We start from the raw sequence: 15,849 nt of genomic DNA on the forward strand, positions 1-15,849 counted from the left end.
TGAGGGTGGAAGGCAAGGCAGTTGGGTTTTCCCAATACTGTCTGTCATCATTAAACCTGAACCAAGTCTAGGCCAGGTACTTGACCATAGCCCCTTTGTTTAAAAAAAAATAATACATGGGGCTTGGCCTCCAGAATGGCCCTCCTTTCCCCTATGCTCTCCAAATTCACCTTTCTCCAGCACTAGCATTTTGGGTAATGTAATGTTTTCCTTCTTGGTCAGTCAGCATATATAATGTAATTTATTCTGAACATGATAATCACTCTATTTCTATGGGCTAAATACAAATCAGTATTGCCAAGCTTAAGATCAATAAACAGATAAATATGCAAATGTTTACCTCTTTTAAGCTTTCTTTGCAGAGAGGACAATACGGTGTATGATCTAAACAGCGCTCAAGGCAATTCTTACAGAAGGAGTGTCCACAAGGGGTTGTTACTGGCTCAAAAAACAACCTGAAATCAACCAAAATACATGTTTTCACATTAAACTATCCATGGGAAAAAGTGAAGAAATAATGGAACCATAAGACTAATCTCTATTTGAGGAAGAAGGAGGGTCTAGTGGGCAGGAGAGGAAGGAAGGGGCAGTGATACATACAATTATCCCCTCCTGAACCTTTTAAAAGTTCTCCATCAACAGGGGTACTACTCTGCCAAGGGGTGAAAGCTATACTGACCAATGGAACAGCCCACATGGGAGCTACTAAACATCTGAAATCCAGCTGGTCCAAACTGAGAAGTGCAATAAATGTAAAATGCACATAGTCTCTGAGACTTGGTGTGTAAAATAAACAATATGAAATATATAATTATTGTTAACTAGATTATTTCTTAATAAGCCTATAAAAGCCTTACAATATAAAATCCATGAAAAAGAATAACCCAATAAACTTTACAGTTAATTCGTAAAGACATATTAGGCTTAATACCAGAATTAATGAACAATATAGAAATACTAATTTTACTTACATGATAATTATTTTCTGAAACATGATACTTCGGAATTTCCTAGATAAAAAGGCACTTGAGAAATCATCTGGCCTAATGCCCTCACCTCACAGATGGATGAAGCAGTCTAGGCTCAGAGATAAGGGACCTGCTCAGAACACGGCTAGTTCTTACCAGCCTGATGTGGCCAGCCACCAGGTCTCCGGGTACTGTTCCTCTGACTCCACCACAACTCAAGTAAATGGAACATATCTTTCAAAACTATTAGTCTTCTAGAACTACAAGCATTCTACACAATGGAAATCTTTTATTTTTATTTTTTTAATTTGTTTTAAATTTACATCCAAATTAGTTAGCATCTAGTGCAGCAATGATTTCAGGAGTAGATTCCTTAGTGCCCCTTACCCATTTGCCCATCCCCCTCCCACAACCCCTCCAGTAACCCTCAGTTTGTTCTCCATATTTAGGAGTCTCTTCTGTTTTGTCCCCTTCCCTGTTTTTATATTCTTTTTGTTTCCCTTCCCTTATGTTCATCTCTTTGGTCTCTTAAAGTCCTCATGTGAGTGAAGTCAGATGACTTTTGTCTTTCTGACTAATTTCACTCAGCATAATACCCTCCAGCTCCATCCAAGTAGTTGCAAATGGCAAGGTTTCATTCTTTTTGATTGTCGAGTAATACTCCATTGTATGTATATATATATACACCACATCTTCTTTCTCCATTCATCCATCGATGGACATTTGGGCTCTTTCCATACTTTGCCTATTGCTGATAGTGCTGCTATAAACATGGGGGTGCGTGTGTCCCTTCGAAACAGCACACCTGTATCCCCTGGATAAATGCCTAGTAGTGCAATTGCTGGGTGGTAGGGTGGTTCTATTTTTAGTTTTTTGAGGAACCTCCATAACTGTTTACCAGAGTGGCTGTGCCAGCTTGCATTCCCACACAACGGAAACCTTTATCCAACTTTACTTAAAAAGGACTTTATAGTTAAAACAAGACAGAATCATATATATACAACACGTTAGCATTTTTACCCAAATCTAAAACCATGTATGTGTCTAAGTTTCAATAATATGTATAACTTTTATAGTCCTTTACAATATGTAAGTCATTAGATTCTTACAACGCCTGCAATATAGGCTATGGAAATACCCCACTGTGTAAGTAACGAAAATCCAAATAATGTTCAGAGATTACCTGCCCAAGTTGTGAAAGGTAAGCCGAGAACTAAAATTCATATCTTTTGATTTTTAGTCCAGTATTCTGTCACTTTAGAGTAGATTACCTTTATGTACTTTGTATTTTATTTGGTAATATAAAATATGCATCTTTATAAAATTTTATACACTTACCTCATGCAGAGAGAACACTCAAAATCTGCAACATCTATTAATTCTTCTGGGATGTCACCATAAGTTAATGAAAACGTACAGACTTCATTGCGAGTTTCTATTGAAACAAAGAGGGTTATCATCTTTAGGAAAAAGTTTAAAGACCATTCTAAATAAATAGATGTGTTCTAAATGAGTGTAGTGACATTTTTACCTCCTTGTTTTTTAAGCTTATTTCTTCCGTCTTCATCTACAATCACATCCTGGTCTAAAAGAGACAACTTTCTTTTCAGCAGAGCACCTTTTTCTTGAACAGAGAGTAGAGGTTCCGAGGACACTCTTTTTAAACAGTCCTCTCTGGCAGGCATTTCTGTTGAATTTATAGCCTGTGCTGACCATGTACGGTTTAAGCTTCCTTTGATAAGCTCTGAAGTGACCTCTGGTATTTCTTCGTTCTACAAAAGTACAATAAACAAGGGTAACTGTATTGCGGCTCTCACCACGAACCAAACTGAAATGAAATTCCACTGTCTCAGAATGTTCTTTTTACCATTCATTTAAAAGCACCAACTTTTAATTCTAAAACCCTGATAACTAAATCATTTTACTAGTAATTATAATATAGCCTTAGACATCAAGCTGACATGTTATAATGAGGTCGATGCAGTTATGCTAATATAGTTGTTACAACCCTGAAGAAACTAAAATAAATACCATGTTCTACATTTCCCATGAGACTAAAGTTTTCTGATATTCAGGTGACCTAAAATTGTGGTTAATGAACACATATTTTACATAAAAGTTTAGTGTAAAATAAAAGGCTACAGACAAAAAAATCTAATTCAGATCATGCTTAATAGATTCTATTTCTTGAAACCCAGAAAGTGAAAATCTTAACCTGTAAAAAAACAGATGCACTCAACCCATGAAAATCTTTTCTCACCCCTTACCTGCTCTGGGCTAAGCTCTGTGGCAGAGTGAGACTCTTCCATTACTACAGGAAAACCAAAAGGTTTGTTTTTAATACATGGCAATGAACTCCAGGAAGAGTCCTTCAGGCCTTCTTTTAAGTTTTCAGGTGACAATAAATCACATAAAATCTGTAAGAGAAATGTAAAGGTAATGGAAAATGTATGATTAGGGATAATTTAATATAAAGCTATCTAAGAGATTTTAGAAAATTCACAGCAGACATTGTTTTTAATGAGCAGAGGAGGAAGAGATTAAGCAATAAACAGAAATGCCAAACCATTCAAAAGGCTTGTAAAGCCAAGGTGTGCCTGAATGGGGTCAGATCACGTCAAAGAAATAATTCAAAAGAAAAGCATTGGAGTGGCTAGACTACCAGCCTAGAAGTTACCCAATATTAAAACTGACTTTTTAATGGAGGATTATAAAGAGATTTTTGAATGAGAGAGAGAGAAGGACTATGGGAGGGGCAGACAGAGGGAGAGAGAGAATCCCAAGCAGCCTCTGCGCTGTCAGAGCAGAGCCCAGCACAAGCTTGAACTCATGAACCATGAGATTGTGACCTGAGCTGAAACCAAGAGTCAGACACTTAACCGACTGAGCCACCCAGGTGCCCTGTAAAAAGAAGAGATCTCAAGAGAAGTAGAAAATATTTACCTCTCAACATTAGTGAGTCCCAGCCTAGCAAGTTCACAGTTCACCCCAAAGTATACTTTAAGACTGGACTTAGAGTGTTTAAGTGAATTAAAGAACTTGTAATTCTAATTACAAAACTCTTAAAATTCCACTTATTTACCCTGAATTTAGCTTCTCACTGAGTAACCTACACGGGTAGCCACCATTGCCCAGCTCTCTCGGTTGGGAGCACCATATGGCAGCTGTCCCTTAACAGCTGTGAGTTAACCTGGGAGGCAGCTGTCCCATCAGAATTTCTGGGTGCTGCTATCGGGAATACATCTTAAACAAAACCATGGTAGGTTAAGCGAGGGAAGAACCTGGCTAGAAGGAAATCAGTAGGACCCAAATGATTGTTATTGTCGAGTAAACTGTATTAAATGAACAGCAGAGCATTTCTTAAAGTCTAAACGTGGATGTTTTAGTTTTTCAGTTGCATTACCTCTCAAACTCACAAAAATCAGATTACTCCTGAATCATTGCTATGAGGTAAATAAATAGGAGATATATTCAATGTACATAAAAGTGCTTATCTGGTAGGAGCTCAGGCAATATCCCCTTTAATGAACAAACAATATTCCCTTTAAAATTTGTATGTTTTTACTTTTCTCCTGGCTTAAAAAAATGCATTAAACACTCAACTACTCTAGAACCCAGCAACTCCACTAAGTATTTACCAAAGAGATATAAAAACTTATGTTCACAAAACGACTTGTTCAAGAATGTTAATTCATAGCAGCAGCTGGTAACAATCCAAATGAAAATCACTATTAACTGTGAATACCACAAATTGTGGTATGTTCCTACGATGGAATACTTAGTGAACAAGAAAAAATTGCTGGATAGATCCCAAAACTATGATGTTCTGCAAAAAAAGCCAGCCACAAAAGAGCACACACTGTGTGGTTTCACTTGTATGAAGTTCTAAAATAGGCAAAACTACTCTGTGGTAATAAAGATCTAAACAGTAGTTGTCTCTGGGAGCAGGGATAGAGGCGATTTGCTGAAAAGGGGATGACTGGACTTTCCAGCATGGTGACAATAGTCTATATCGTGCTGTTACATGGATGTTTAATTTCTCAAAACTCACCAGACTGTAAAATCCATGCAGTTTATTATATGTAAATCAAACCACAATTTACAAAAAGCGTACTGCGAGAAAACCAAGTATTTCAAAGTATCACTTGTTTTGCATTTACCTGACCTTATTAAACAACAAACGTTTACAGAAATATAAGGATATCTAGTAGCATAGAAGATGCAAAATTATAAGCCCTTAAAAAGGTCTGCAGTGTCCCCAGGGAGATACCACTAACAAATATAAAACAGTTGGAAAACACATGAGAGTAAACGATTTTTTGTTAAATCGATGGGCTGGAAGGTATATGCAAGCAAGCCTCAGAGAAGATATGCAGAGGTTAGCTGTATGTATGAGGGATCCGGGACCTGAGAAAATTTTCAACATTCTCATACTTCAAAGTGCACAAGAATTTTCCTAGGTGTTTGTAAAACTATGCCGGAATTCCAGAGATTCTAATTCCAAAGGTCTGTGGTGAAGTCCAGGAATCTTTATACTTACCATGCCCCTAAGGTGATTCTAAATAAAGCCACAATGTAAAAAACACTATAGAGGTGATAAATAACACGGCATGTTTTAAAGATATTGAGAAGAACATCGTGATTGGGCACTGCAATTGTATCAGGGTAGATTTTCCAAAAACACGTTCCAAAGACTCTAGTCTTTCCAGATACTCTAAATAAGTTTGACAAAAGTTGAATGCTACCGTCATATTAGTACAGCAAAAACTGTGAGAATTTCTGAACAAACCTGTTTAACCTGGTTTAACCCAATGTTTCCCAAAGTCATTTAGTCAGCGAACCTCCTCCCTTTTTTCTTAACACCAACTAACACACCACAAAACAAACTCTGGAAAGTGATGGATGGATTACTGAAAAAATTAAGGAAGAACGAACCGGGGCAATACTACGGGCAACCATGGAAAACAAGCAAAACTTAGACTGGAAATTAAATGAAAAAAGCAAGTCAACAAAAATTCCTGAATAGGAGTCCCAAAGTGAGAAAAGAAAGAGTAGGAAAACTTATTTGAAGAAGTAATGGCTGAAAACTTCTCTAACCTGGGGAAGAAAACAGAATTTCCAGATTCAGAAAGCACAGAGTTGCAAATCAGATGAACCTAAAGAGATCCAAACCAAGACACATTATAGCTCAAACGGGACAGTTTAAAGAGAGAATCCTAAGAGCAGCAAAAGAAAAAACTTATTACACAAAAGGGAAACCCCATATGGCCATTAGCAGATTTATTACCAGAACCTTTGCAGGCCAGAAGGAAAATGGCATGACATATTCAAAATGCTGAAAGGAAAAAACGTCCACCAAGAGTTCTCTACCCAGAAAGATTATCATTCAGAATTAGGAAAAAAAAAAAAAAAAAAAAAGATTAAGAGTGTTCCAGACAAACAAAAGCTAATGGAATTCATCACCACTAAACTGGCCCTACAAGACATGTTAAAGGGACTTCTCTAAACTGAAGAGAAGTGGCACTAATATTAACAAGAAAACATATCAAAGGAAAAATCTCAGGGGGAAACATAAATATACAGTAAAGGTGAGTAGAGCAATCACTTATAAATAAAGCAAATATGAAGGTTAAAAGACAAATAGTAAAATTAACTGAAATTACAATAATTGGTTAAGAGATGTCTAAAATAAAGAGATGTATAAGGTGACATCAAAAATATAAAAGGTGAAGGGGGAGAAAAATGTAGTTTTGGAATGTGTTCAAACTTAAGTTGCCATCAACTCAAAACAGACCATTACAAAGTAAGTTATGTGTGAGCCTTACAGTGACCACACAAAAACTGACAGTAAATATGCAAAAGAAAATGAGAAAAGAATCGAAGCATACACTAAAGGAAATCATCAAACTACGAGGAGAGAAAAAGGAGAAGAGAGAGGAATGATGAAAACAGGCAAACAATAATTAACAAAATGGCAACAGGCACATAACTATCAATATTTAAGTGAAAACAGACTATACTTTCTAATCTAAAGACAAAGGGTGGCTAAACAGATAAAAAACCCAGATCCATCTACATGCTGCCTACAAGACACTTACTTCAGGATACACACATTGTGAAAGTGAAAGGATAGACGTTCCAGGCACATGGAAATGAAAAGAAAGTTACACGCTCTACTCATAGCAGACAAGAGACTTTAAAACGAAGACTTTAAAAGAAGGGCAGCACATAATAATAAACAAGATTCAACAAGGAAACATTTATAAGCATATGTACATGCAACACAGGAATACCAAAATATGCAGCAAATAAAATGAACCTAAAGGGAGAAACTGACAGCAATAATAATGAGGGACTTTAACACCCCATTTACATCAATGGATAGATCATCCTGATAGAAAACTAATAAGGAACGATTGGTCTCAAATGACACATTAGACCAGATGGACTTAACAGGTATATACAGAACGTTGCATCCCAAAGCAGCAGAATACACATTCTTCTCAAGAGCACATGAAACATTCTGCAGAACAGATCATGTTGAAACAAGTCTCAAATTCAAGAATACTGAAATCCTATCAAGCATCTTCTAGAACCACAATGGTATTAAAGTAGCCATTACAAGGGGGAAATAAAACTGAATAAAAACAACCCAAAATGTGGAGATTAAACATCATGCTACTAAACAACAAATTACTCATCAAAGAAATCAAATAAAAAAAAAAACAGCTAGAGACAAATGAAAATAGAAATACAACGTACTGAAATCTTTGGGATGCAGGAAAAGATGTTCTAAGAAGTATACCTCAAGAAACAAGAAAAATCTCAAATAAACAATCTAATTTTATATCTAAAGAAGCTAAAAAAGAGGAACAAAGCCCAAAGTCATAGAAGAAAGGAAATAATAAAGATCATAGCAGAAATAAATGAAATAGAGACAAAAAGAGGGAAGGTCAAAAAATTAAGAGCTGGATCTTTGAACAAATAAGATGGACAAATGTTTAGCTAGACTAACCAAAAAAAAAAAAAAAAAAAAAAAAAAAAAAAAAAAAAAAAAAAGAGAGAGGGCTCTTGACTTAGAAAGAAATAGAAAATTTGGACAGCCCAATTCCTGGCAATGAAATTAAATCAGCAGGAGTGCCTGGGGGGCTCAGTTAGTTAAGTGTCCAACTCCTGATTTTGGTTCAGGTCATGATCTCATGGTTCCTGAGTTAGAGCCCCACATCTATCAGTGCAGAGCCTGCTTGGAATTCTCTCTCCCTCTCTCTCTCTGCCTCTCCCCTACTTGTGCACGTTCTCTGAAAATAAATAAACTTTTAAAAATAAATAAAACATTGTATAAGGTTGTTTAAAAAATTGAATTAGTAAACAAAAACGTCCCAACAAACAAAAGTCCAGGAGCAGATGGCTACATAGAGGAATTCCAACCAAATATTTAAATAAGAGTTAACGTCTATTCTCAAACTATTCCAAAAAATCAAAAGGAAGGAAAGATTCCAAATTCATTCTATGAGGCCAACATTATTCTGATACCAAAACCAGATGAAGACAATACAAAAAAAGAAAACTATAGGCAAATATCTCTGATGAATACAGATGCACAAATCCTCAATAAAATATTAGCAAACAGAATCCAATAGCACATTAAAAAAAATCATTCATCACAATCATGTGGGATTTATTCCTGGGATACAAGGGTGGTTCAATATTCACAAATCAATCAACGTGATACATCACATCAATAAGAGAAAGGATAAAAGCCACAGAATCATTTCAATAGAAGCAGTAAAAACAATTGACAAGGTATAACATCCATTCATGATGAAAAACCCTCAAAAAAGTAGGTTTAGAGGAAATATACTTCAACATAATAAAGACCATATATGAAACCAGAGCTAACAACATACTCAGTAATGAAAAATTGAGAGCTTTTCCCCTAAGGTCAGGGGATAGGCAAGGATATCCACTCTCAACACTTTTGACATAGTATTGGAATTCCTAGCCATGTAACCGACAAGAAAAAGGAATAAAAAGTATCCAAATTGGTAAGGAAGAAGTAAAACTTTCACTATTTGCAGATGACATGATACTCTATATAGAAAACCCTAAAGACTCCACCAAAAAACTACTAGAACAGACAAATGAATTCAGTAGAGTCATAGGATACAAAATCAATGTGCAGAAATCTGTTGCACTTCTATATACTAATAAGCAGCAGAAAGAAATCAGGAAAACAATCCCACTTACAAATAAATTATTTATTGATAATTGATAATCTTATTAAAATAATAAGATACCAGGGATAAACCTAACCAAAGAGGTGAAAGACCTGTACTCTATAAACTATAAAACATGGAGGAAAGAAACTGAAGACAACACAAGCAAATGGAAAGACATTCCATGCTCATAGGCTGACGAACAAGTATTGTTAAAATGTCTATACTACTCAAAGCAATCTACAGATTTAATACAATCCTTATCAAAATACCAACAGCTATTTTCACAGAACTGGGACAAACAATTCAAAAATTTGTAAGCAACCACAAAAGACCTCGAACAGCCAAAGCAATTTTGAAAAAGAAAAGCAAGCTAGAGGAATCACAATTCCAGACTTCAAGATCTATTACAAAGCTGTAGTAATCAAAGCAGTATGGTACTGGCACAAAAACAGACAACAGATTAATGGAGCACAATAGAATACTCAAAAATAAATACATGATTACTTGGTCAATTAATCTTCGACAAAGCAGGAAAGAATATCCAGTTGGAAAAAAGACAGTCTCTTCAACAAATGGTGTTGGGAAAACTGGACGACTTTCTTACACCATACACAAAAATAAATTCCAAATGGATTCAAGACCTAAATGTGAGACCTGAAGCCATAAAAATCCTAGAAGACAGCACAGGCAATAACATCTCTGACACTGGTCATAGCAACATTTTTCTAGATATGTCTCCTGAGGTAAGGGAAACACAAGCAAAAATAAACTATTGAAACTACATCTAAATAAGAAGCTTCTGCACAGCGAAGGAAGCCATCAACAAAACAAAAAGACAACCTCCTGAATGAGAGAAGATATTTGCAAATAACATATCCAATAAGGGGTTAATATCCAAAACATATAAAGAATTTCTACAGTTCACCACCCCCTAAAAAGTAATCCAATTAAAAATGAGCAAGTACATGAATAGACATTTTTCCAAAGAAGACATAAACCTGGCCAACAGATACAAGAAAAGATGCTCAACATCACTAATCATCAGGGAAATGAAAATCAAAACCATAATCAGATATTGCCTCACACCTGTCAAATGGCTAAATAAAAAACACAAGAAATAACAGGTGTTGGCAAGGATGTGGAGAAAAAAAGAACCCTTAGGCATTGTTGGTAGGAATACAAGCCGGTGCAACTACTGTGAAAACTGTGTAGGTCACTCAAAAAATTAAAATAGAAATACCATATGATCTAGTAATTCCACTACTGGTTATTTACCCAAAATGAAAACAGTAATTTGAAAAGACAGATGCACCCCTATGTTTACTGCAGTATTCGTAATAGGCAAGCTATGGAAACAACAGATGAGTGGATAAAGATGTGTGTATACACACACATATATAATGGAATATCACTTGGCCATAAAAAAGAATGATATCGTGCCATTTGCAACAACATGGATCTACAAGTTATAATGCTAAGGGAAATAAATCAGTCACAGAAAGACAAATACCATATGATTTCACTCATATGTGGAATTTAAGAAACAAAACAAATGAACAAAGAAAAAAAGAAACAAAACACAGATTCTTAAATATAGAGAACTGGGGATTGCCAGAGGGGAGGTTGGTGGGGTGGAGGTGAAACAGATAAAGGGGTTAAGAATACATTATCATGATGAGCTCTAAATAATGTACAGAATTGTTAAATCTCTATAGTGTACACATGAAACTAATATAACTGTATGTCAATTTTACTAGAATAAAAAATAGTAAAAAAAAAAAAAAAAATCTGTCAAATCCAAAAAAAGAGGGCTCAGATCAACAAAATGAGAAATGAGACGTTACAAATGACACACCAAATTATAAGACACTACTACAAACAATTATATGCCAACAAATTGGACAACCTAGAAGAAATGAATAACTTTTTAGACATATATACTCCTCCAAGACTGAGTCATGAAGAAACAGAAAATTTGAATAGATCAATCACTAGTAAGAAGATGGAATCAGTAATCAGAACCTCCCAACAAACAAAAGTCTAGGACCAGATGGCTTACTGGTGAATTCTACTAAACATTTAAAGAAGATTTAATACTTATCCTTCTCAACTCTTCCAAAAACTTGAAGAAGGAACACTTCCAAAATAATTTTATGATGCCACCAAGCTGACAAGAACACCACAGAAAAAGAAAATTACAGGCCATTATCAGTGATTAAAATTAATGCAAAAATCCTCAACAAAATATTATTTAACTGAATTCAACAATACAGTAAAAGGTTCATGCATGATGATCAAATGGGATTTATTCCAGGGATGCAGGGATGATGAAACAACCAATCAATCCAATCAACATGATACACCACATTAACAAAACAGGATAAAAATCATATGATAATCTCATTAGATATGGGTTTGACAAAAGTCAACATCCATGTATGACAAAAACTGTTAAAGTAGATACGGAGGGAATGCACTTAAACATAAAGAGGCCACATGTGACAGACCTGTAGCTAGCATCATACTCAGTGGCAAAAACCTGAGAGCATTTCCTCTATGATCAGGAATAAGATAAGGATGCCCATTCTCACCACTTTACTGATCATAGTACTGGAAATCCTAGTCACAGCAATTAGGCAAGAAAAAGAAATAAAAGGCATCCAAATTGGAAAGAAAGAAAATGTCACTATTTGTAGATGATATGGTACTACATACAAAAAACTAAAGATTCCACAAAAGACCTGTTAGAACTAATAAAAGAATTCAGTAACTTAGCAAGATACAAAACCAACATACAGAAATTTGTGGCATTTCTATAAATTAATTAGGATTTATCAGAAAGAGAAAATAAGAAAATAATCCAATTTACAATTGCATCAAAAATAAAATACTGGGGAATAAACTTAACCAAGGAGGTGAAAGATCTATACACTCTAAGACCCTGATAAAAGAAACAAATAAATGGGAAGATATACCATGATCATGGATTGGAAGAATAATATTATTAAAATATCCATACTCCCCAAAGCAATCTACAGATTCATTGTAATCCCTATCAAAATCCCAATGGCATTTTTCCATCCAATTAGACCAAGTAATCCTAAAATTGTAGAAAACCACAAAAGATCCCAAATAGCCAAAGCAATCTTAAGAAAGGAGAAAAATGCTGGAGCATGCTCCCTGATTTCAAACTATAAGACAAAACTACAGTACTGAATACAGTACTGTATTCAAAACAGTACAATGGCGGCATAAAAACGGACACACACACACTGATGGACCAGAAATGAATCAAACCCATACATATATGGACAATTAATTTACAACAAAGGAGCCAAGAACATGCAATGGAGAATGAATGAGTCTCTTTAATAAATGGTGCTGGGAAAGCTGGATAGACACAGGCAAAAGAACGAAACTAGACCAGTATCTTTCACCATACATAGAAATTAACTCAAAATGGATTAAAAATGTGAATTTAAGACCTGAAATCACAAATTCCTAAAAGAAAACATAGATGGTTAACTCCTCAACACGGGTTTTAGCAGTATTTTTGTGGATCTGACTCCAAAAGCAAGAAAAAGAGCAATAATAAACAAATGGGATTGCATCAAACTTTAAAGAGCTTCTGCACAGTATAAGGAATCATCAAAATAAAAAGGCAACCTACCGAATGGGAGATTTTTGCAAATCATGTATCTGACAAGGGATTAATATCCAAGATATATAAAGAACTTCTACAACTCAACAACAAAAAAACCTAATTAGAAAATGGGCAGAGGATCTGAATAGACATTTTTCCAAAGACATACAGATGGCCAACAGGAACATAAAAAGGTGCTCAGTATCACTAATCAGGGAGATATAAATCAAAACCACAATGAGGTATCATCTCACAATGGTTAGAATGGCTACTATCAAAAAGACACGAAATAACAAGGGTTAGAGAGGATGTAAAGAAAAGTGAACTGTTGGTGGTAAAGCCACTATGGAAAACAGTATGGAGATTCCTTGACAAATTAAGAACAGAATACCACATCATGCAGCTATTCTACTTCTGGGTATGTATCTTTAGAATGCAAAAACACTGATTTGAAAAGATCTGCATTCCTATGTACATTGTTATGCGTTCCTATGTACATGTAGCATTATTTACAATAGCTGAGAAACGGAAACAACTTAAATGTCCATTAATAGATGAATGAAGATACAGTACACATATGCGATGGACTACCACTTAGCCAAAAAAAAATGATATCTTGCCATTTGTGACATCAATGGACCATGAAGGTATTATGGTAAGTGAAATAAGTCAGATGGAGAAATGCAAACATTGTATGACTTCACTCAAATGTGGAATCTTAAAAAAACAAAAAACAAAAAACAGATAGACATGAACACACAAAACAAAACAAAAACAAATATCCAGATATGGAGAACAGATTGGTGGTTACCACAGAGGAAGGGATCTGGATAAAATGAGGGAAGGAGGCACTGTATGGTGATGAATGGTAAATAGACTTTTAGTGGTGATCTCTTTGTAGTGTATACTAATGTTGGATTATAATGCTGTACACTGAAACTTACATATGTTATATACCCATTTTGTTTCAATTAAAAAAAATTTCTGAGCAGATATATCATGATAACAATATTTAATTAAGGATGGTTAGTCTGGCTGCAAACAAACTATTAAAAACACCAAATTTAAGCAAAAATAATGCTTTTAAATATCTGTGAATGAAATATTTTGATTTCAGTAAAAACTCAATATACTAAGTATATGAACCTTAAAACCACTTGTCAAACTGCTACTAAAGTTGACTCATGGACTCCTTATGCTCTTTCCCAAGATTCCAAAAAAGCATTTTTAAAAAGACCTATGTCTTAGACGTGCTTTGAACTATTATAGTTGGTAAACCAGTTACCTTTTCTACTTCTAGCTTTGCAGGTGCAAAATCTTCATCAAGGGCTAAGCATTGAAGAAAGAGTTGTAAGGCATCACCTAAAAAACCAGCATCATGGAGTACTTTTCCTTTCCTGAAGTAGACCTTCAATGAAAGCACACATACACAACCTTTACTAACAGAATTATTTCTTAGAAATCTAAGAATTATTTCTTAGAAATACCAAGGAAAATAAAAATGGTCTGCTTGGAAATGTGCATTTTGAAACTCTGAATGACTCTGAGAGTCCGAAGCATTTCAAAGGTATATTTACACACTTCCCTGGAGAAGCACTTCTGGGAAAATGACTTCAAAATCAAATTTCTAATTATATCACTTCAGTAATAAATCTAGAGATTCTGTTTTGTTTTTTTTTTTAACAGTTTTAAAGTTGTGCATACAGATTTCCCTTGTTAATATATATTTGCCTTGGGCATCATGGGATTCTGTATCAGTTTCCTTATTAATTTATAATTTTTACAACATCCTTACTATTGTGTCCTCAAAAGCATGGTTTTGAACGGGAAGAAATTCATATAAAATAGTAACTTCTGGCTTAAAGGACATATATGAGACATGAACTGATTTGCCTTGGCAATTTAATACAAAGGAGAATTAGTAAACGGATTACTTATAACATACTTGCCTCAAGTCTTTTTTAAAACCATATGGGCAAGGCAACCTCCATTGTTCCCATTTACTGCATTAAATCACTGCCTAATCGGATCCCCATCGTTATGCCTCAATTTACAGCCTGAAGAACCTCTTCTCTTTCCATCAATAAACTTCCTTCATCAGTTTTCAGTTTGGCTCCACCTTTACAACGTGACCAGTTTTACGTGACGAAATTCTGTATAATAAGATCTCTTATTTTATTTTATTTTTCCCTCTGTGCCTGAATTCAGGCTGTTCTTTAGTTAGGAAATAGAGGTCTCTTATAATTAAAAAAATTGTTAGATAGCCATCCACTCAAAATATTAACCCTAGATTTCTAGAGCTCCGTATACTTTAAGAGTCAATCAATCTATTCTGTTAAAACTTATAACCATAACTTAATGCATGCTGCCTACAGGTTAAACTTGAAACGTATGCAAATGTGAAACAGTAACTTTACCTCAGGCCAATTTGGCAGTTCCAAGAGAACTGCATTTAAATCTTCTATGGCTGCTTTAAACTCTTGGAGACCAGCATATGATTCCGCTCGGTAAATTTTGAGAGTCACATCGCTGGGCTCTGAAACACACATTTTATAAAGGTTTATTTTAAAAATATTATTGTATAATCTACAAAATACATACCAGATTAAGAACTGACTTAGTGATTCCAGCCAATAACCACAAAAGTACAATACAGGTGCAACCCACTTACATGGTGAGTTTTATCTAGAAGTTTCATCACATGACTATTAAGTAGATAATGTGAGCACAGGGAATGATGGTTTTTAAGTACTGGAAATATTTTCTAATATGAATAATCACCTTAAAGAAAATGAATGTTTTCTTAAAATAGGGCATTCTATACAAATTTGAAAAACAGGTCTTAGATGTTTAAAGATTTATCTTTCAATGATAAACCTTATGCTAGGATAAATCTTAATTTTTTATACCTTAAATTCTAAGTCCTTACTTATAAACAACCATATATGTAACTAGTTCACACTGTACAAGGACTGACCAAGACTGTCTTAGGCTCAAACTAGTAACAAAGACTAACCAA

The 15,849-nt window shown here is 34.8% G+C and overlaps 1 protein-coding gene across 1 annotated transcript in view; it reads right to left on the minus strand.

The window, feature by feature from the left end:
• The window catches only part of LONRF1 (LON peptidase N-terminal domain and ring finger 1), a 37,746-nt gene that overhangs the window by 11,728 nt on the left and 10,169 nt on the right, over positions 1–15,849 (minus strand). Inside the window, exons 2-7 of the mRNA XM_060653113.3 lie at positions 15,248–15,366; positions 14,116–14,238; positions 3,236–3,385; positions 2,500–2,740; positions 2,307–2,403; positions 341–455 (exon numbers count right to left, since the gene is read on the minus strand). Coding sequence (XP_060509096.3) covers positions 341–455; positions 2,307–2,403; positions 2,500–2,740; positions 3,236–3,385; positions 14,116–14,238; positions 15,248–15,366 — 845 coding nt within the window. The remainder of the gene's footprint in view (positions 1–340; positions 456–2,306; positions 2,404–2,499; positions 2,741–3,235; positions 3,386–14,115; positions 14,239–15,247; positions 15,367–15,849) is intronic.

This window comes from Panthera onca, chromosome B1, assembly GCF_046562875.1.
Source record: "Panthera onca isolate mPanOnc1 chromosome B1, mPanOnc1 haplotype 2, whole genome shotgun sequence".
Lineage (NCBI taxonomy): Eukaryota > Metazoa > Chordata > Mammalia > Carnivora > Felidae > Panthera > Panthera onca.